This window comes from Notolepis coatsorum (genome assembly GCF_963971535.1).
Source record: "Notolepis coatsorum genome assembly, chromosome: 3".
Lineage (NCBI taxonomy): Eukaryota > Metazoa > Chordata > Actinopteri > Aulopiformes > Paralepididae > Notolepis > Notolepis coatsorum.
Window position 1 is genome coordinate 181,384,969 of NC_140167.1, and position 21,114 is coordinate 181,406,082.

At 49.2% G+C, this 21,114-nt stretch overlaps 1 protein-coding gene across 1 annotated transcript in view; it reads right to left on the minus strand.

Moving 5' to 3' along the window:
- Nucleotides 1–21,114, minus strand: part of slc49a4 (solute carrier family 49 member 4) — a 221,850-nt gene that overhangs the window by 159,245 nt on the left and 41,491 nt on the right. The window contains 2 exon segments of the mRNA XM_084309797.1: nucleotides 7,067–7,196; nucleotides 9,866–10,134. Of these exon segments, the coding sequence (XP_084165923.1) occupies nucleotides 7,067–7,196; nucleotides 9,866–10,134 (399 nt within the window).

The window sequence follows — 21,114 nt, forward strand, 5'->3', positions numbered from 1 at the left end:
TGGCTGGATGGATAGATGGCTGGCTGGCTGGCTGATGAGTGGATGGCTGATGGAACAGATACCTAGATGGCTGGATGGATGGCTGGCTGGATGATGGTTGGATGGCTGGCTGATGGAACAGATGTCTGATGGATGGCTCATTGGCTTGGAAGGCCTTGAAGAGTAAAGATGGTACTATTTCTGCTTCATGCTTCATGCTTCATCTCTCTCAGTCTGTCTTTGTTAGGTGGTGGACCGACGTGTGCATAATATTATACGTGGGCGCATGCATGAGTGTGCACATATGCGCACACACACGCACACAGACACACACAGGACCAACTTTCCCTGTTCATCTCACATTCCTAAAACAGACAGTGTGGTGTGGATGTGACTGGAGTGTGATATAGTTCAAACTGGCCACTGAAAGCCTACCTATCAGAGGAGGAACAGGTACCAGCATTATACTCTCAATGGGGCAGCCAAGTCCAATTGGTGTGCATGTGTGTCTGCATAATACTTGTGATTCTGCCCTAAAGCATGTGTTCCATGTTTACGTCAGACTGAGTACGGTCATCTGTCTGTTGGCAGATTCTGTGGGGACCGTGGAGAGTGTGTGTTAGCAGAGAGTCTGCGAGGCAGGCTGGCCTCGCTGCAGGGGACCAGCACTGTGGCTGACAGTAGTCAGTAGATCCAGGAATGTGGGCCAACCCCCTGGCGTCTCTCTTCCTCCCTTCATCCCTTTATCTCCTGTCCAGCCTTGGGCGCCATTCCTCCACTAGTGGCCAAGAGCTCTCTCTGCCTGAGATAGTGCTACGAGCCCGGAGGCCTGCAGATGTCAAGTCAAGTCAAGTCAAGAGTTTTATTTGTCACGGCATACAAGTATACAATGAAATGCGGGTGGTCTTGCCCGCAACGATGTGCAATACAGTAGTACAACATATAATAGAATCCAATAGACAACATTGTGCAATAAACAGGTAACATAGTGGGACATCACGGTATTTGTACATAGTTATTTACAGAGCATGAAGGACATGCTAGGTCCCTTGGTAGTGCAATACACTGTTACTATACTATTTTTAAAGTGACCTTTCTTTGTGGCCATAAGTGTGGGCGTGTGCAGCATGAGTGAGTGCTTTCTCATGTTAAAGTGGCTGCTAGTGTGCGAGCGTGCACAGCGTGTGTGTCGTGTGTGTGCTAATGTGTGCTTGTGTGTGTAGGGTTCAGTGTTCTGTGACCCTCAGTGTTCATTGTTCAAGGCTCTGATGGCCTGGGGGAAGAAGCTGAGCCGAAGCCTCTCTGTCCTAGTAGCTGGTGTTCGCAGGCGTCTGCCTGACCTCAGCAGCTGGAACAGGCTGTTATTGGGGTGGTGAGGGTCTTTCATTATTCTGCAGGCTCTGGATTTGCACCTCTTGTTGTATAGAACCTGCAGGGGAGGTAGTGCAATACCCGTGGTACGCTCGGCAGAGCGCACCACTCTCTGTAGGGCCTTCTTGTCCTGTGCCGTGCTGTTGCCATACCAGGCAGTGATGTTTCCAGTCAAGATGCTCTCTACAGCTCCGGAGTAGAAGGACTGGAGTATCTTCCCCGATACTCTGAACTTCCTTAACTCCACGGTGGCCCCGTTTATCCTCAGTGGTGTGTGGGTCTCCTGCTGTCCTCTCCTATAATCCACGATCAGCTCCTTGGTTTTACCAATGTTCAGGAGCAGGCTGTTGTCCTGGCACCAGCGTTCCAGTACCTCAACCTCCTCCCGGTAGGCCTTCTCGTCGTTGTCCGAGATCAGCCCCACCACCACCGTGTCGTCTGCGAACTTCACTATGGAGTTGGAGCTGAACTTGGCCACACAGTCGTGTGTGTATAGTGAGTACAGCAGGGGGCTCAGAACACAGCCCTGGGGGGACCCGATGCTCAGGGTGATGGTGTTGGAGGTCTGACCCCCCACCCTGACCGCCTGGGGTCTTTCACTCAGAAAGTCCAGTACCCAGGCGCTCAGAGCGGAGCTCAGACCCAGCTCGATCAGCTTGTCCACCAGTCTGGTGGGGACTATGGTGTTGAACGCTGAGCTGTAGTCAATGAACAACAGTCTCACATAGCCCCCCTTCTGACGGTCCAGGTGAGAGAGGGTGCTGTGCAGTACTTGGGAGACCGCATCGTCAGTGGACCTGTTTGGCCTGTATGCAAATTGCATAGGGTCCATATCGCTGGGGAGGGAGGCACAAATGTGATCCTTGACCAGCCTCTCGAAACATTTCATGGCCACAGAGGTGAGTGCCACCGGTCTGTAGTCATTGAGACCTGCTGGGGAGGGTTTCTTTGGTACCGGGATAATGGTAGACATCTTGAAGCAGGCAGGGACCACTGACTCCTTCAGGGATTGATTAAATATGGTGGTGAACACAGGGGCTAGCTGGTTAGCACAGGACTTGAGTATGCGTCCTGTTATTCCATCTGGGCCAGCCACCTTCCTGGTGTTCAACTGCATAAATGCTCTTCTCACACTGTGTACCGTCAATGAGAGAGCGTCCCCGCCCCCCGCGGATGCCCCCCCCCCCCTCCACAACAGCCGGCGCACCAGTGACGTCACTAGCCGTTGAGCTAACAGTGCCACTGTTTGCACCAAACCGCGCGTAGAAGGTGTTGAGCTGGTCCGCAAGGGAGGCGTCGTCGCTCCCCATTGAGGGGGCGCTGACTTTGTAGTCAGTTATAGTCCTCAGTCCCTGCCATAAGCCTCTTGTGTCATTCTGTGCCATTTGTGCCTCCATCTTGTCGGCATACGTCCTCTTAGAAAGCCTGGCGCAGAGTGTAGACTGTTGTCTTGTACTCTTCCATGTTTCCTGACTCTCTGCCCAGGTTATAAGCAGTGGTGCGAGAGTTCAGGGCTGCTCTGATAGTACTGTCCACCCATGGTTTCTGGTTCGGGAACACCCTCGCCTTTTTTGTGGGGACAATACTATCAGCAAGTGTTGTTATGAAGCTCACCACAGTGTCTGTGAACTCGCTGACGTCACTGGTGCTCCTCTCGAGCATTCCCCAGTCGACGTCATCGAGTGCGTCCTGAAGCGTGGCCTCTGATTGGTCGGTCCATCTTTTTACCTCACGTGACACGACGGCGTCACGTGATCTTTGTTTGTAAGCAGGGACCAACAAGATGGCGGCATGATCCGACGTGTTCGTCGCTCCCGCTAATGGTGGGGCCGGTACAGCCTTGTATCCGGCTCTGAACGGGGTGTAACAGTGGTCGAGTGTATTTCCTCCCCTTGTGGAGCAGACGATGTGCTGAAAGAAAGACGGCATGACTTTTTTCAGATTCGCCTGATTGAAATCCCCGGCTACAATCATGGCCGCGTCTGGATGCTTGATCTGGTGTGTGTTCAGATGGTCGTGTAGTTCCGCTAGCGCCCTGCCGACGCTCGCCTGGGGGGGAATGTACACTGCAGTCATGATCACTGCAGTGAACTCGCGTGGAAGATGGAAGGGGCGACATTGGATCGAGAGGTGTTCCATGTCGGGAGAGCATGAACGGGAGAGTATCTTCACCTCCCCGGGGCTAGTCCAGCCGTTGTTGGTCATAAGGCAGAGACCCCCGCCGATGCTCTTCCCGGAGGCTTCTGTACGGTCTGCTCTGAAGATGGTGAAGGAGTTGGAGGGAGAGATGCTGTGATCAGGAGTCACTGGTTTCAGCCAGGTCTCCGTGAAACACAGGATATTGCAGTCCTTCATCTCTCGCTGGAATCGGACCCGCGCTCGTAAATCATCCATCTTACTCTCTAGCGAACGTGCATTCGCCAGGAAGATAGATGGAATAGCCGGACGGTAAGCAGATCTTCTTAGTCTTAATCTGATCCCGCTCCTCTTCCCCCTGTGTTTCTTCTTTGTCCTGCGGCCGTCTCCCGCGTCTTTGTCTCTTCTGATCTCCATTGGCCATTCTTGACATGATAAAGTGTCTCTAAACTCCTCTTTGAGTCCGGAGTTTAGGTCAATAAGTGACTGGCGGTCGTATGACGTCCCCGCCAGTGATGTTTCGATAAAAAAAGTAGTAAAAACAAACATAATAACAAAAAATTTGCACATTCGTTGCTGAGCAAAACCCACGGCGACTGACTCGAGTCGCGCCATGTTCTACATGTACGGTGCCACCGAGGAGGACGGATGAGAGATACACTGAAGTCAGACTCAAACTTCCTCTCTAGACTCCCCATGTGCTCTCTCTCTCTCTCCTGGACCCTTCTTTCTTACGTCTTCCTTACAAATACCATTTCCCGATAGAGAGAAATATACCTAGATAATGTAACCAAGGGACTAAGGAAACCCTTCAATAACTATTTCCTTTTTTTTTTTCCAGATAAATTCACAGGTTGACAGGCAGAACACAAGGCAGTCATCCCACCTCCACCTTCCATTTCACTGCACCTCCGATGGCAAATTATCAAGGGCGTGACTCATTGGAATGACTATCAAAATAATGCTATAACATTCTCTTCTCTGAATGTTTACAAACGCAGTCTCTGTAAGTTCCTAATTTACCAAGATCGATTGGGTCTCTTGCCTCTGCTTTGGCACTGATCTTTTAACATTTTGTATTTGGTATGTCTTTTAAACGTGCTCAATAAACTAAACTAAAAGGTATAGAGCTCTGATATTCTAAAAACTAATTTATATAACAATTATACAGTGACCGTCTTGGTGACCCCCCCCCCCCCCCCCCCCCCGTTTCAACACCATCCTCAGAGCAGACTGAGCTGATCGAGCTAGGTCTGAGCTCCGCCCTGAGCGCCTGGGTACTGGACTTTCTGAGCAAAAGACCCCAGGCGGTCAGGGTGGGGGGTCAGACCTCCAACACCATCACCCTGAGCATCGGGTCCCCCCAGGGCTGTGTTCTGAGCCCCCTGCTGTACTCACTCTACACACACGACTGTGTGGCCAAGTTCAGCTCCAACTCCATAGTGAAGTTCGCAGATGACACGGTGGTGGTGGGGCTGATCTCGGACAACGACGAGAAGGCCTACCGGGAGGAGGTTGAGGTACTGGAACGCTGGTGCCAGGACAACAGCCTGCTCCTGAACATTGGCAAAACCAAGGAACTGATCGTGGATTATAGGAGAGGACAGCAGGAGACACACACACCACTGATGATAAACGGGGCTACCGTGGACAGGGTGAGCAGCTTCAAGTACCTGGGGGTCCACATCTCAGAGGACCTGACATGGTCAACACACATAGACACAGTAGTAAAGAAGGCAAAACAGCGTCTCTACCACCTGAGACAGTTAAGGAAGTTCAGAGTATCGGGGAAGATACTCCAGTCCTTCTACTCAGGAGCTGTAGAGAGCATCCTGACCGGAAACATCACTGCCTGGTATGGCAACAGCACGGCACAGGACAAGAAGGCCCTACAGAAAGTGGTGCGCTCAGCCGAGCGTACCACGGGTATTGCACTACCCCCCCTGCAGGTTCTATACAACAAGAGGTGCAAATCCAGAGCCTGCAGGATAAAGACCCTCACCACCCCAATAACAGCCTGTTTCAGCTGCTGAGGTCAGGCAGACGCCTGCGAACCCCAGCTACTAGGACAGAGCGGCTTAGGCTCAGCTTCTTCCCCCAGGCCATCAGAGCCATGAACAATGAACATATTGAGTGCTCAGAACATTGAACTGTCCACACACAAGCACACATGAACACACACACGACACGCACACTGTGCACGCTCACACATGAGCAGCCACTTAACACTTTAACATGAGCGGGCACACACTCATGTCGCACACACGCACACTTATGGCCAAAGGAAAGGACACTTTAAATTAGAATAACAGGAACAGTGTATTGCACTACCAAAGCTAACTAGCATGTCACACATGCTCTGTAAATAACTATGTACAGATACCGAGATGTCACTCCATGTTACTTGCTACCTGTTACTGCACAATGTTGTTTTCTTCTTTTGATTCTATTATATGTACCACTGTATTGCACATCGTTGCGGGCAAGACCACCCGCATTTCATTGTATACCTGTATGCCGTGACAATTAAAACTCTTGACTTGACTTGACTTGACTGCTGGGCCTGCATGTTTGGACAGAGGAGATGATCTCCTTATCAAACAGACGAGCAGTACCAGCTTAGCCTGGTAATTAATCCAGAGGGACGACTGGCATTTCTTTGATGCCCATTAAATAACAACCTTAGCAGATGGCAAGAGGCAGACACCTCGAGACACCTTCATTAAGATTCCATGCCCCGCTCCTATGTCAAATTCTGTCACTTCCTCTATCTTTCCAGGACAGGCAAGAGTGTGTAGCGCATCTGCAAACGGAGGCTAACCTAGACGTAATAAGCTGCGGACAAGGTAGTTGGCAGTGGCACATATTGACAACGGGGGGGGGGGGGAGATAATGCTTCTGGCAACTCTCTTTGAGTACGTTAAGGGAAAATAAAGGAGAACCTGGTGTGAATTTAAAATGAAACACCACTTACACTCCATGTCCTTACCTAAGTGGAATCAAGGACGAATCAGGTTAAGCATACTAAATAATGTGTCTGAAGCAGCATTATTTCCTGTAGGTCACAGATGGCGTCAAGTCTTGCAGATGTGTGAGTGAGAGAGTGTGAGTGTGTGTGTGAGTGTGTGTGAGTGTGAGAGAGTGTGAGTGTGAGTGTGAGAGAGTGTGAGTGTGAGTGTAGCAGGATTACTGTAATTTTGATTACTGTAGTTTGCCTGGTATGTAGCCTTGGTTAGTGGCTGCCCCACCAATGTTTTACATATAAAAACGCCACTGTGCGTGCATGCACGTGAATGTGTGTGTGGGGGCCTCCACAAGAGTCTGGCCCAGAGGCCTCTGAATACTTAATCTGGCCTTGGTGGGTGGGTGGGTGTGTGTGTGTGTGTGTGTGTGTGTGTGTGTGTGTGTGTGTGTGTGTGTGTGTGTGTGTGTGTGTGTGTGTGTGTGTGTGTGTGTGTGTGTGTGTGTGTGTGTGTGTGTGTGTGTGTGTGTGTGTGTGTGTGTGTGTGTGTGTGTGTGTGTGTGTGAGTGAGTGAGTGAGTGAGTGAGTGAGTGAGTGAGTGAGTGAGTGAGTGAGTACCTGAGCAGTCTGCATATGCTGCTCCTGTAGCTCAGTCTCGGGCTGGCGGCGGCCACACTGGGGGGAAGCGGCGGACGTGACGGGAAGTAGAGCAGGACGGCAGCGAACAGCACCGCGATCGTTCCAAACTCTGCCAGGGCAAGACGGACACAGACGAGAGAGTGAGAGGCGAGAGAGTGAGAGGCGAGAGAGTGAGAGGCGAGAGTGAGAGACGCTCGTAGGTAGGAAGACTTGCTGTCATCAGTAGTTATGACTAGACCTGTCCCGACGTTGTAAAGATAAGATAAGAAAAGGTGAGATAATATAAGATATTCCTTTATTGATCCCCTTGAGGAAATCCGGGTGTCATAGCAGCATGGGGAAGGGGGGAGGGGAGGTACAGGTATGTAGAAACAGGAAATAGTAGAAAGACTATAAAAAATAAACGGTGTAAACAATATAATTAACTATGAATATAAAAATATGAGAAAAATAAACAGTGTAGACACTGTAGGTGCAGATGACACCTTTCAGCACACACGAAGAATTATGACATCTAATGGTGATGTCACAATAGCTACTGGCCAGGGAAAGCTGTCGGTTCTTTTTCAGAATTCTACAATGGGAACCTGAACAAACGTTCCCCAAAAAACTTAAACTTTCCGTCCACAATGCCAGCACTCTTGGAGGACGGCCCAATGCTAAACACAGAGACGCACAGGAGCCAAGTAAGTGCACTGTGAAAGGCCCATCCACAGCTCTGCCTGCTTTCCAAACCCCGCTCTAAATCTCCCGGCCCATCTTCCTTGGCATCGGACCGGGTCTCTCTATCGGAGTAGCAACAATCGTTCCCCCGTTTTTCCAAAAACGTCCGATACATCAATCTCCCTCTGTCCGTGTCATAAGATTGATGGAACAGCAGCTGCATATTATTCCCTGGCAGGGTTATACGCCATTGATTTGTCAGCCCCCACCCTCTGCGACCCCATCAATCTGTTTATTTGGCAAGGCCTATTGATGGCTGGCTTGTGGCAGGTGTAGGTGCTGTCAATGTAACAAATACTAGGTAGGTCAAACATCTCCGAAGTTGAAAATTAGGACCGACGGGCCCAGGAGTAGCATCAAGACGGACAGATATGACATCATCACACCCGCGACGCGCCGGTCCTGTGAACACAAGGATCTCATAATATGTATGGGAATTGAAAAGGTGTGTCTCAGCCGTGGAGCTGGTAATCATGAAGAATCACTCCTGCGACGGGAGTGTCTCTGGATGCATCAGCTAAGAACTATCCGAGCTCCTGGGGGGGTCGTTGAAGCGAAGCGGGCTATTCTCGGGCCTCGCTCCACAACGGTGGAATGAACTTCCCACCACAGTCAGGACAGCTGAAACCCGGCCAATTTTCTGCCATCCACTAAAAAACACACTTCTTCAATCAATATCTGAAATAAAAAAACAGACTAACCTTCTTACCGTATTTTACTATTACTGTAAGTACTTTGCTACTAAGAAATCTACCATGCCTAACTTACTACCTATTATGCTAATATGTCTTCTATACTACTACCTACTATGCCAATATGTCTGTACTACTATGCACTCAAGACTGTAGCACTCAAGTTCGACACTGTTTGACGAACAGTCTTACCCTTAGCTGCCAGAGTTGTACCCTTCCTGCTGATTTGTTGTACAGTGCAGTCGCTTGGGATAAAAGCGTCAGCTAAATGACTAAATGTAAATGTAAGAACCCTTCATCCACCTGCCATGAATGAAGAATGTCATTTGACCCTGTTTCTATGAACATGAATCAACTAAGTGACCCATCTACCAGAGTGTAATGTGTTCCTGCCATTCAAACAAGTTAAAGTCATTGCAATGATATATTTGTAATACAAAATAGTAGTCATGGCTTGCAGAACAGATGTATCTTTGGAAATCGTCCTGATCCCTTGTTTGTGTTTAAATGTTTTTTTGCCAACTATCGGTTTGAACCGATTTATGAGCAGTGAGGAACCCGAGGCCCACAGTGACTGCCACAGTCGTTTAGGAATATATTTGCTAATATTGCTATTTTCAACGACCGTTGTTCAGTATGTCTGCTTCAGATTAAATTGTTTGGGAGTTACAATGCACAGCATTGACTGACAGTGGAATTCTTGTGGTTTGCATTTAACGTGATGTGATTCTATGTGACGGTGACCTCAAACAATTGGTAATTATGTTCGCCTGGCAATGAATCCATCTGTCCTCTTTAAAGTAAGGAATGTACTCTTTCACTTGTACTGTACATGCTGATGAAGGCCGGATGGCTGAAAACGCTTTGTGCCAGATGAACAATTAAATCAAGTGAATGGTATATTTCTTCATAAAAGGATATAGAACTCCCTCCACCTTCAGGGATGGACGCAGATGAATCTCAATTCCCTCCAAATGTCTCCCAACCTCAGATACATTTCCTCATGACCTCCAAAATGTTTTACACTTTGAGAATTAATAGCAACGCAGCATTGGGTTAAACAAAAGCCACAGCCTCAATCTATTACAGGGTGGATGATTCTTCCTTTCTTCCCCTCTATGCCTTTTCATTTTCTGAATCAGTTAAGCAGAACAGTCCCAGCAATCTATTTTTCAGGAGGCCGGTTATGAAGATTATCGTTCACACCCCGTGGTATTTGTGAGAAAACCCTTCACCTGATTGCATTTGTGTCTCTCGACAAGAGACCGACATGGTGTCGAATGTGACGCGCCATCGATTCCCCCCCCCCCCCCCGTGCCCTGAGAGGGCCTCGCTGCACCCCCCCTGCACCAGACATCCGTACCTGCATACATAACCAGCTGGATCCGGTCCCGGATGGAGCCGTCGGAGACCGCCAGGGCTCCGTTGGTCACCATGGTGTCGTTGGGGGCGGGGACGACCAGGGGGCCCACGACGAACGAGGTGGCGGCTCCCAGGTAGCTGATGAGCGAGGCCACGGCGGTGGCGGTGGCCCTCTGGTCAGGGGCGAACCACGTGGTGGAGAGCAGCGGCCCGGCGCTCAGCATGGTGGGGCCGGCTAGGCCGTTCAGGAGCTGTCCGCCGTGGATCAACCTGGGGGCCAGACAGAGGAGGCAAAGTCTAGTTAGCTGTACGCACCAGAACAGCATTACGTGTGTAGTGTGCATCTTCAATATCTTCATATAACCATTTATATATAGTGTACTGCCGATGAACATTTTAAAAGTTCCATATTGTGGAAACGCCCCACCTTTTCAGTGCTTGTGCAAATACATTTGTGTCTCTGATGGGCCTACTAATACTCAAACTGCGAAATAAGACAACCCAGTCAGATTCAGTATTCAGAAACTGTGCCTTTAAACGAGTAGTTTGGACTTCTGTCTTTATGTGATGCCCCACGAAAAAGCTCAGTACAATGCATGTCCTTGACTCGTGTGTGTGTGTATGTGAAAAACATGTGTATACAAAATGGTGGCTTGCTCGTAATCTTTATCTTTTCTACCTAAAGTTGAACCTAATATATGCTTATTTTTTTGTCTTTTATCGTTTCCTCCCATCCCCCAATTTAGTCGTTATGCCAATACGCTTCCTGGTCATTGCGCTACCCTAGTAGTATACCCTCTGGGGAGGGTGTAGACGACCACATGTCTCCTCCGATACACATGGAGTCGCCAGCCGCTTCTTTTCACCTGACAGCGAGGAGTTTCACTGGGAGAGCGTAACGCGTGCAGAGGTTCACGCCGTCTCCCCCAGATACCGCTCCATGCTGAACAGGCGCCTCGACCGACCAGTAGGAGTCGCTATTACACTCAGTACAGACTAGTATCAGCTGTTGCAGAGTCCCAGTACAATCCATTACTTTGACTCATCAACAGTACAGAGTAGTAGTACCAATGCCAGCTAGCTTGCTTGTTATCTCACGCTCGCTATTGAGTAAAAACAAAACCATACGTTAAACGTGGAAGCTCAGACATTTCAAGCATTAACAATGTAACTTTCAGAATGAATGCTTTTGTTCCTGTAAATAATATTAGCCTGCTGTGACTCGCAAATATCTAGCTGTTAGCAATGACGGCAGCCAGCTAGCTCGCTTGTTCGATTGTGTCACATTCGCCATTAAGTAAAAACATCATATGTATGTAGGGGGGGGGTTGCCCATCCCTACTCAACAGTAGACTGCAGAGTAGTAGTACCAATACCATCTATTACTTTGACTCAACAGTACCTAGACTGCAGAGTAGTAGTACCAAACCATCTATTACTTTGACCCAACAGTACCTAGACTGCAGCGTAGTAGTACCAATACCATCCATTACTTTGACTCAACAGTGGTCTAGACTGCAGAGTAGTAGTACCAATACCATCCATTACTTTAACCCAACAGTACAAACTAACACCATTAGTTTGGGGTCACTGGGATACAGGTGGCTGCTTTATAATCCATGTTCCTTCTTTAAAGAAATATAATGTACTAAATCTAATGTACTAAATCTAATGTACTAAATGTACTAAAAACACAGAAAATAACTGTGCTTTGCTTTGATTTCTGACATGGAATACATGGCAAAAGAGCCCCTGTGTCAGATTAGTATATCCAACACCAATACTGTGATAGGTTGATATCTGGCAAATAAGTATTGGTATACTGGAATTGGTATCTGGGCGGCGCTGCCTAGATCAGATAAGTGTTGGTCATGGGGTGACAAGCGGGGAATAATCTTTGGCCATTTGGGGAAATGTCAGCCTCTCATACTCTCGGTCCAAAGCTGCAGTCTCACTAGTGCTCGTCCAAACACAGTTGTCTTAGATGGATGTGCTGTGGGAGAGGTCCCCTGCTGCGCCCCCCCCCACCCCTACCTCCCCTATGCCCTTCCAGAACTGAGACAGCCGGGCGACAGAGACAGCACACGGCTGATTGATTGTCTGTGTGCTCAGTAAAGACACTGTTCATTCCAGACTAGTCTGCGGTGGCCGAGGTGGGAGGGTGGGAGAAATTGAGAGGGAGGGATGAGAGAGAGGGGGGAGGGAGGGAGAGAGAGAGCAGGGGGGATGAGAGTGAGAGAGAGGGAGGGATGAGAGAGAGAGAGAGGGGTGAGAGAGAAGGAGGGATGAGAGATAGAGGGAGGGATAAGAGAGAGGGAAGGATATGAGAGAGAGAGAGAGAGAGAGGAAGGGAAGGAGAGATGAGGGAGAAAGATGAGTGTGTGTGTGTGTGTGTGCAGGGCCGCCTCAGGGGGTGTGCGAGCAGTGCGGTCGCACAGGGCCTCGCGGGAAGGCGGGCCTCGCACAAAAAAATTAAAAATAAAATAAAAAAGATATTTTTTTTTTTTTTTGCGAGGCCCCCCTTCCCGCGAGGCCCTTTTTAATCACAGACCTAAAATCTAGTTTTGCTTATATGCTTATTTATTTCACATTAGGCACGTTTGTTCCTGGCTCTGAGGCTCTGCAGGCAGCTCTGAGGCTCTGCAGGCAGCAGAATTGGTTTCAATGAGGGGAGGGGTTACAGGTAAGGTAGCGTCTGTTGAGTTCATTGTGTGTGTCTGTGTGCGTGCCGGGGGGGGGGACCGACTCATTGCCAGACGTGAGCGATTCGACTCACGCTCACGACAATGAATCGGCTCTTATGAACGAGTCGCTCATGACCGACCCATCACTAGCGTCTGACTATTTCGCGCGTGCAGCATTGGAGGTTATGCCAGCCAAGATGAAGAGGACATCGTTCGGCAGATGGACTGAAGATGAAAGTTGTTGCATGTTAGACAGTTCAGTCAGGCTAGCCATCCTGGCTAAAGACAGGGACAGCTAGTTAGCTTTAGCTACGTTATAATATTGAGTGCTAACGTGTGGTTCAGTCGGGATATAGCCATGATGATGTCGGCTAGTAGCTAGCTTAGCTAAAGGCTAACTAGCGTTAGCTAACCTAGAGACAGCGCGTGCAGCATTGTTATGCCAAGATGGTCGTTCGGCAGATGAACTTCGTCAACTCCACGCGGTTGTCTCCATCCTCTTGGACTAGGGATGGGTACCTTTCACATTTGAACCGGTACCTGTGAATCGATACCGGTACCCAACGGTACCTTTTTTCGGTACTTTAGTCTCAAGAAATTTAATTTACCTACCTCAGTCATAAAAAAGAAAATCCAAACTTCAAATAACTACAATTTCGACAGTTTTCGGCTTGTCATTGCTCCGACTGCTTTGTTGTTGAATCAAGTCAAATCCTAGGTAAGCATATATTGTGCGTGTGAACGTTGACATGAAAAGAAAAAAAGTAAAAAAAAATAATAATAAAAAAACATTTTGTATTTTTTTTTTGGTTTCTCACTTGATTCGATACTCGGTAGTACCGACGTGTTTCGGTTCGGTGCCTCAAAAGTACCGAATTCGGTACCAAATGCACTCTATTCTATTCCCGCCATCCATCGATAGAGAGAGAGAGAGAGAGAGAGAGAGAGAGAGAGAGAGAGAGAGAGAGAGAGAGAGAGAGAGAGAGTCTGAAGTGTTGGCCTGTATTGCTTTTCTCACGTTGTACAGTTTTTCAGTGGTAGCCGCATAGCTTGCTTCTGCGTTAGCTAATGGTTAGCGATAGCCGAGTTGAGCTAACTGTTAGCCAGTTAGCTGTTTAGCTACGACGTTAGCTGCCGGCTGCACTCGGCTGGGAACGTTAGTTTGATGCTATCAGTTAGCCTAGAGTTAGCTGTTAGCTTGTGCTACGACCATTGACATTAGCCGTGAGAATAGCAGGGGGCCCTGGCACTCTGACTACGACATCATCTTTGACAGAAGATGTAGTCGGGCCTGCACCATGACAAGGCCCCGGCCATAGCTTCTTTTTGTCCCGCCAGCGAGAGGCCTTTCGTCAACGTGGAGACCTGTGTTGCGGCCTTTCGCCCTGCGTTCCTTGGTGCAGGTAAGATGTCCATTGGACATTACCCCACTCTTCCTTCCTTCCCCTCCCGAATGTTTTGTTAATAACGATGTTTTTTTCCAGGCAAAACATATGTTACTTCACAACATTTGGAGATACGACATGTGCTGTGTGTGAATTGTCTTGGTCGTTTGTGTAACTTGGGTAGCGTTGGCCAAAGCTGTGTGTGGCCTGGTGTCAGTACCTGGCTACTCTATTTGCAGTTAGCCTATTTAGCTGATGTCGGCCATTGGCTCCTTGCTACTTTGTTTTCTCTGGTATAGACCCTCTTCTCTTTAGATTTAAGTGTTGATCTTTGTCCTTTTGGATCTATGTATATTCATGTTGCCTTTGTGAAGTTATCTTTTCCTTCTGTTTTGTTCTTCCATTAAAAGTTGAATATCCTTTAGGGCAGTGGTTCTCAAACTGTGGTACGCGTACCACTAGTGGTACTTGGTGGTACTGCTGGTGGTACTTGAAAACATTTACAAAAAAGCACAAAAAAGAAAAAGAAAAATTGTCAGGCCACTGAACTTAGAAGCAGGCCAGGCCAGTGTTTCTGGTTGCGGTGGCGCGATAGTTAGATAACCTAAGTGGGGAACAACCAGGAGATCACTGTGACAGAGAGTAATGCAGTCTAAACAGTCATAAATCTTTAATTCAACTTCAGCCCTGATCATAACCATTTATTTTTAGATTTTTTGTAATGTCAGATAAAAAATGAAGTACTCCCACTTTTCTGAAAAGAGTTGGTGTTAAATCTGACATTACAAAAAATCCATCAAAATCTGTGTTGCTGCTAATCATTGTGACACATGCCTAGCCTGTTATAATCCCCCCCAGAAAAATGTACTTTGCATTTGATATATTGAAAATATTTTACTTTTTTTGTGTTTTTTTTAACAATAATTTGTGACGCCATCACAGAAACTGGCATTTAAAGGGTAAACATTCAAACATGTATTGAATATGTGTTTTCTTTTCTTTTTTACAATAATTTGTGATGCCCATCACAAACACTGGCATTTAAAGGGTAAAATTTCAAAATTTCAAAAACCAGAATGCAGGAAATTAAGTTTTTGTAACAAAAATGTGTGTGTGTGTGTGTGTGTGTGTGTGTTGTGTGTTGTGTGTGTGTGTGTGTGTGTGTGTGTGTGTGTGTGTGTGTGTGTGTGTGTGTGTGTGTGTGTGTGTGTGTGTGCGAGAGAGAGAATGACGGACAATTGCTTGCTGTGTGTGAGAGAGAGAGAGAGAGAGATAGAGAGAGAATTAAGTACATTTGCTGAAATACAGTTGTTCTTAATTTTCTCACTTGCTATGTGAGAATGTTAGTTATTATGTTCTCAATGCTCCTTGCATTGTATGAGTTGTGTGGAAGCGTTTGCTAGTTCTAGTGCTATCCCTTTGTACATTGTGGCTGAGTCTGACAAAAGTTAACAATAAATAATGGTATTAGGAATACATTTGCCTCCTGCGTGAACTGTGCATAGCTGAATAGACTGTACTTTAACGCCGGTCTGCCGGTCATATGGTGGTACTTGGAGAGCCAGCTACGTTCTCAGGTGGTACTTGGTGTAAAAAGTTTGAGAACCACTGCTTTAGGGGCTCATCTTTGCTTATCTCTCTCTCATACATGCTCTCTCTCTAACACACACACACATGACACACAGACATGCTCTCTCTCTAACACACAAACACACATGCTCTCTCTCTCTCTCTCTCTCTCTCTCTCTCTTTCTAACACACACAGTCTGCCTATGGCGGCCTTTCTCGATGGCTAGGCTGTGCTCGCTGAGTCTGTACCTAGTCAAGGATCTTCAGTCACAGTGCTCAGGTATTCTGCCACTGTGTACTCTCTGTTTAGGGCCAAATAGCATTTCAATTTCTTTCCCATGTGTCTCTCTCTCTCTCTCTCTCTCTCTCTCCCTGTACACTGTATATTGACTGTAGAACGGGAGCTCTCTCTCGCTCTCTCTCTTGCTATATGTTGACTGTATCATGCCCAGCCTCGGGCAGCGCTATTATTTAAGAATATGTTGACTGTATGAAAAGAAAAGAAAAAAATTACCTTTTGGGGGGGGGGGGGGGGGGGCTCGCGTTTAAATCTCGCACAGGGCCTCGCATTTCTCCCAGGCGGCCCTGTGTGTGTGTGTGTGTGTGTGTGTGTGTGTGTGTGTGTGTGTGTGTGTGTGTGTGTGTGTGTGTGTGTGCAGGAAAGGGGACAATTCTGCATTTATTTTATTCACAGCATACTGACTTTTAAAATTCACACAGGGACTACTAAATACCTGAGCATAATTTTTCATCCTTCTAGTGCGCAACTGAAGACAGACCTAATGAAGGGAGCACACAGCGTGGTACAATCACTGACCTATATACACTGATACTACAGTATATACTGTAACTGTTACATATAGATATAGTGTGGTACAATTATCCCACTTTATTACATGGCGTTTTAACATTCGCCGAAATGCTTGATTGTGATTGGTCAATAGCCCCCGACAGCGGTGAATTCTTTTTCGATTAACCACCGGTGATTATTGTTTTTCGCAGCTGGAGTAATCAAGCCCCACTGACACACACTGTTTCAGTGCAATTAGACACACCTGCCGGGCTGCCGGCGATAATAATAATCACTTTATTTGGGCTGACAGAGCCACAGAACAAGTTCAGAGTGCACTGCAGACAGCTCACATAACGGAAGACAAAGCGCAGCGGTCAGAGACAGGACAGATGGATGGATGGAAAAATCACACGCCAGTCGTTAACTACGCCTCCCCGCACACCGCCGCCTCCAGCTCTCCCTCGTCTCTCACGCCGTCCTGCTTCCCCCGCTCTCACTTCTGAACCACCTCCTTTTCCACTCTCCCCCCCCCCTCACCCCCTCCACTTCCTCCTCTCAGGACGCACACGGCGCAGTGTGATTATAATCTAATTCATGTGAGGAGGCATGATAATGACAAAATGATCCCAGGGGTCGTCTGATCCGGAGAGCCCGCGCTGGTCCGTCTGCCGCGCGCTGCATCGTCTCATCAGGACCGAGGATCGCTCCGAGTCATCACCCCGACCGACCGCCATCAATGCTCATTGTAATGGAAAAAGGAAGGCGGATCCGACGACACTGGCTCGCCGCCTGGCGGAGAGACTATGACCTCATAGGGGACGCGTCCCCCGGCGTAGAGTCTATGACCTCATAGGGGACGTGTCCCCCGGCGTAGAGTCTATGACCTCATAGGGGACGCGTCCCCCGGCGTAGAGCCCATGACCTCATAGGGGACGCGTCCCCCGGCGTAGAGTCTATGACCTCATAGGGGACGCGTCCCCCGGCGTAGAGCCCATGACCTCATAGGGGACGCGTCCCCCGGCGTAGAGTCTATGACCTCATAGGGGACGCGTCCCCCGGCGTAGAGCCCATGACCTCATAGGGGACGCGTCCCCCGGCGTAGAGTCTATGACCTCATAGGGGATGCATCGCCCTGTGGTGAGTCTACGACCTCATAGGGGACACGTCCCCCGGCGTAGAGCCCATGACCTCATAGGGGACACGTCCCCCGGAGGTGACTCCACAGAGGAGTCACAAGGAGAGAGGAGCGTAAGGATTCAGACAAGGAGAGAGGAGCGCGAGGATTCTGACGAGGAGAGAGGAGCGTGAGGATTCAGACGAGGAGAGAGGAGCGCGAGGATTCAGACGAGGAGAGAGGAGCGTGAGGATTCAGACGAGGAGAGGAGCGTGAAGAGGATTCAGACAAGAGGAGGAGCGTGAGGATTCAGACGAGGAGAGAGGAGCGTGAGGATTCAGACGAGGAGAGGAGCGTGAGGATTCAGACAAGAGGAGAGGAGCGTGAGGATTCAGACGAGGAGAGAGGAGTGCGAGGATTCAGACGAGGAGAGAGGAGCGCGAGGATTCAGACGAGGAGAGAGGAACGCGAGGATTCAGACGAGGAGAGGAGTGTGAGGATTCAGACGAGGAGAGAGGAGCGCGAGAATTCAGACGAGGAGAGAGGAACGCGAGGATTCAGACAAGAGGAGAGGAGCGTGAGGATTCAGACAAGGAGAGAGGAGCGCAAGGATTCAGACGAGGAGAGAGGAGCGTGAGGATTCAGACGAGGAGAGAGGAGCGTGAGGATTCAGACAAGAGGAGAGGAGCGTGAGGATTCAGACGAGGAGAGAGGAGCGCGAGGATTCAGACGAGGAGAGAGGAGCGTGAGGATTCAGACGAGGAGAGAGGAGCGCGAGGATTCAGACGAGGAGAGAGGAGCGTGAGGATTCAGACGAGGAGAGAGGAGCGTGAGGATTCAGACGAGGAGAGAGGAGCGTGAGGATTCAGACAAGAGGAGAGGAGCGTGAGGATTCAGACGAGGAGAGAGGAGCGCGAGGATTCAGACGAGGAGAGAGGAGCGTGAGGATTCAGACGAGGAGAGAGGAGTGTGAGGATTCAGACGAGGAGAGAGGAGCGTGAGGATTCAGACGAGGAGAGAGGAGCGTGAGGATTCAGATGAGGAAAGAGGAGCGTGAGGATTCAGACGAGGAGAGAGGAACGCGAGGATTCAGACGAGGAGAGGAGCGTGAGGATTCAGACGAGGAGAGAGGAGCGTGAGGATTCAGACGAGGAGAGAGGAGCGTGAGGATTCAGACGAGGAGAGAGGAGCGTGAGGATTCAGACGAGGAGAGAGGAGCGTGAGGATTCAGACAAGAGGAGAGGAGCGTGAGGATTCAGACGAGAGGAGCGTGAGGATTCAGACGAGGAGAGAGGAGCGTGAGGATTCAGACGAGGAGAGAGGAGCGTGAGGATTCAGACAAGAGGAGAGGAGCGTGAGGATTCAGACGAGGAGAGAGGAGCGCGAGGATTCAGACGAGGAGAGAGGAGTGTGAGGATTCAGACGAGGAGAGAGGAGCGTGAGGATTCAGACGAGGAGAGAGGAGCGTGAGGATTCAGACAAGAGAGGAGCGTGAGGATTCAGACGAGGAGAGAGGAGCGCGAGGATTCAGACGAGGAGAGAGGAGCGTGAGGATTCAGACGAGGAGAGAGGAGCGCGAGGATTCAGACGAGGAGAGAGGAGCGTGAGGATTCAGACAAGGAGAGAGGAGCGTGAGGATTCAGACGAGGAGAGAGGAGCGTGAGGATTCAGACGAGGAGAGAGGAGCGTGAGGATTCAGACGAGGAGAGAGGAGCGTGAGGATTCAGATGAGGAGAGAGGAGCGTGAGGATTCAGACGAGGAGAGAGGAGCGTGAGGATTCAGACGAGGAGAGGAGCGTGAGGATTCAGATGAGGAGAGAGGAGCGTGAGGATTCAGACGAGGAGAGGAGCGTGAGGATTCAGACGAGGAGAGAGGAGCGTGAGGATTCAGACGAGGAGAGAGGAGCGCGAGGATTCAGACGAGGAGAGGAGCGCGAGGATTCAGACAAGAGGAGAGGAGCGTGAGGATTCAGACGAGAGGAGAGGAGCGCGAGGATTCAGACGAGGAGAGAGGAGCGCGAGGATTCAGACGAGGAGAGAGGAGCGTGAGGATTCAGACGAGGAGAGAGGAGCGTGAGGATTCAGACGAGGAGAGAGGAGCGTGAGGATTCAGACAAGAGAGGAGCGTGAGGATTCAGACGAGGAGAGAGGAGCGCGAGGATTCAGACGAGGAGAGGAGCGCGAGGATTCAGACGAGGAGAGAGGAGCGCGAGGATTCAGACGAGGAGAGAGGAGCGCAAGGATTCAGACGAGGAGAGAGGAGCGCGAGGATTCAGACGAGAGGAGAGAGGAGCGTGAGGATTCAGACGAGGAGAGAGGAGCGTGAGGATTCAGACGAGGAGAGAGGAGCGTGAGGATTCAGATGAGGAGAGAGGAGCGTGAGGATTCAGACGAGAGGAGAGGAGCGTGAGGATTCAGACGAGGAGAGAGGAGCGCGAGGATTCAGACGAGGAGAGAGGAGCGTGAGGATTCAGACGAGGAGAGAGGAGCGTGAGGATTCAGACAAGAGGAGAGGAGCGTGAGGATTCAGACGAGGAGAGATGAGTGTGAGGATTCAGACGAGGAGAGAGGAGCGTGAGGATTCAGACGAGGAGAGAGGAGCGTGAGGATTCAGACGAGAGGAGAGGAGCGTGAGGATTCAGACGAGGAGAGAGGAGCGCGAGGATTCAGACGAGGAGAGAGGAGCGTGAGGATTCAGACGAGGAGAGAGGAGCGTGAGGATTCAGACAAGAGGAGAGGAGCGTGAGGATTCAGACGAGGAGAGATGAGTGTGAGGATTCAGACGAGGAGAGAGGAGCGTGAGGATTCAGACGAGGAGAGAGGAGCGTGAGGATTCAGACGAGGAGAGAGGAGCGTGAGGATTCAGACGAGGAGAGAGGAGCGTGAGGATTCAGACAAGGAGAGAGGAGCGTGAGGCAGCGTTTCCGTTAGCGGGTAATTACCGGTATTTGACCGGCAAAATCTGTTGAAGTCAGACATATTTAATCTCTCCGGTCTTAATGTCCGGTGAAAATAATTCCCTCTAAGCACAATTTGATTATTTGAATTGTATTAAAATAGGCTAAAATTAAATAGCCTATGCGATGAACGAAACAATCATTACATTTGTTTCATCGTTGCTTCTAATAATGACAACGACGTTGTCAGCGAGAGCTTAGTGCTGGGATTGCGAGTGCATGTGAAGCTGCAGAGCCGGAGCAGCAGCGGCACAGTGCAGTACTCCAATTCAGCCATTGGCAATTCAGCTGTTGGGTGGGGGCGCTGCTGAGCGGTCCCCAGATAGAGCCAAAAAACAGCTGAATCTGCTGCTCTGCATCGACATACTCTCGCAAATAAGTCGTTGGGAGGTGGAGAGAGAGAGAGTCGTCACGCAAACCCACGATAATGTTGCCGTCTCTCTCTGCCAAATTTCTCAGTTCTTCGCTTGATATAATTAATACAAATGTCCAATATAACGGAATTCGTTAGCTCATAAAAATGTGATTATAACAGACTGCTGTTTATTAATGTCGGGTGACTGCCCACAGACACCTATTTGATTTAAAGTCGGCAGCAGCACGGAGTCTCTGGACTTATTTTATTTGGAATATAATGACTGTATACGCAAAAGTAGCCTAGTTTTAAGTAAAAATATTATAAATCTACATGCCTTGATGATGTCATTCTTTTGTTTTGTTGTCATTCTTTTGCCTATCAATTGTTTTT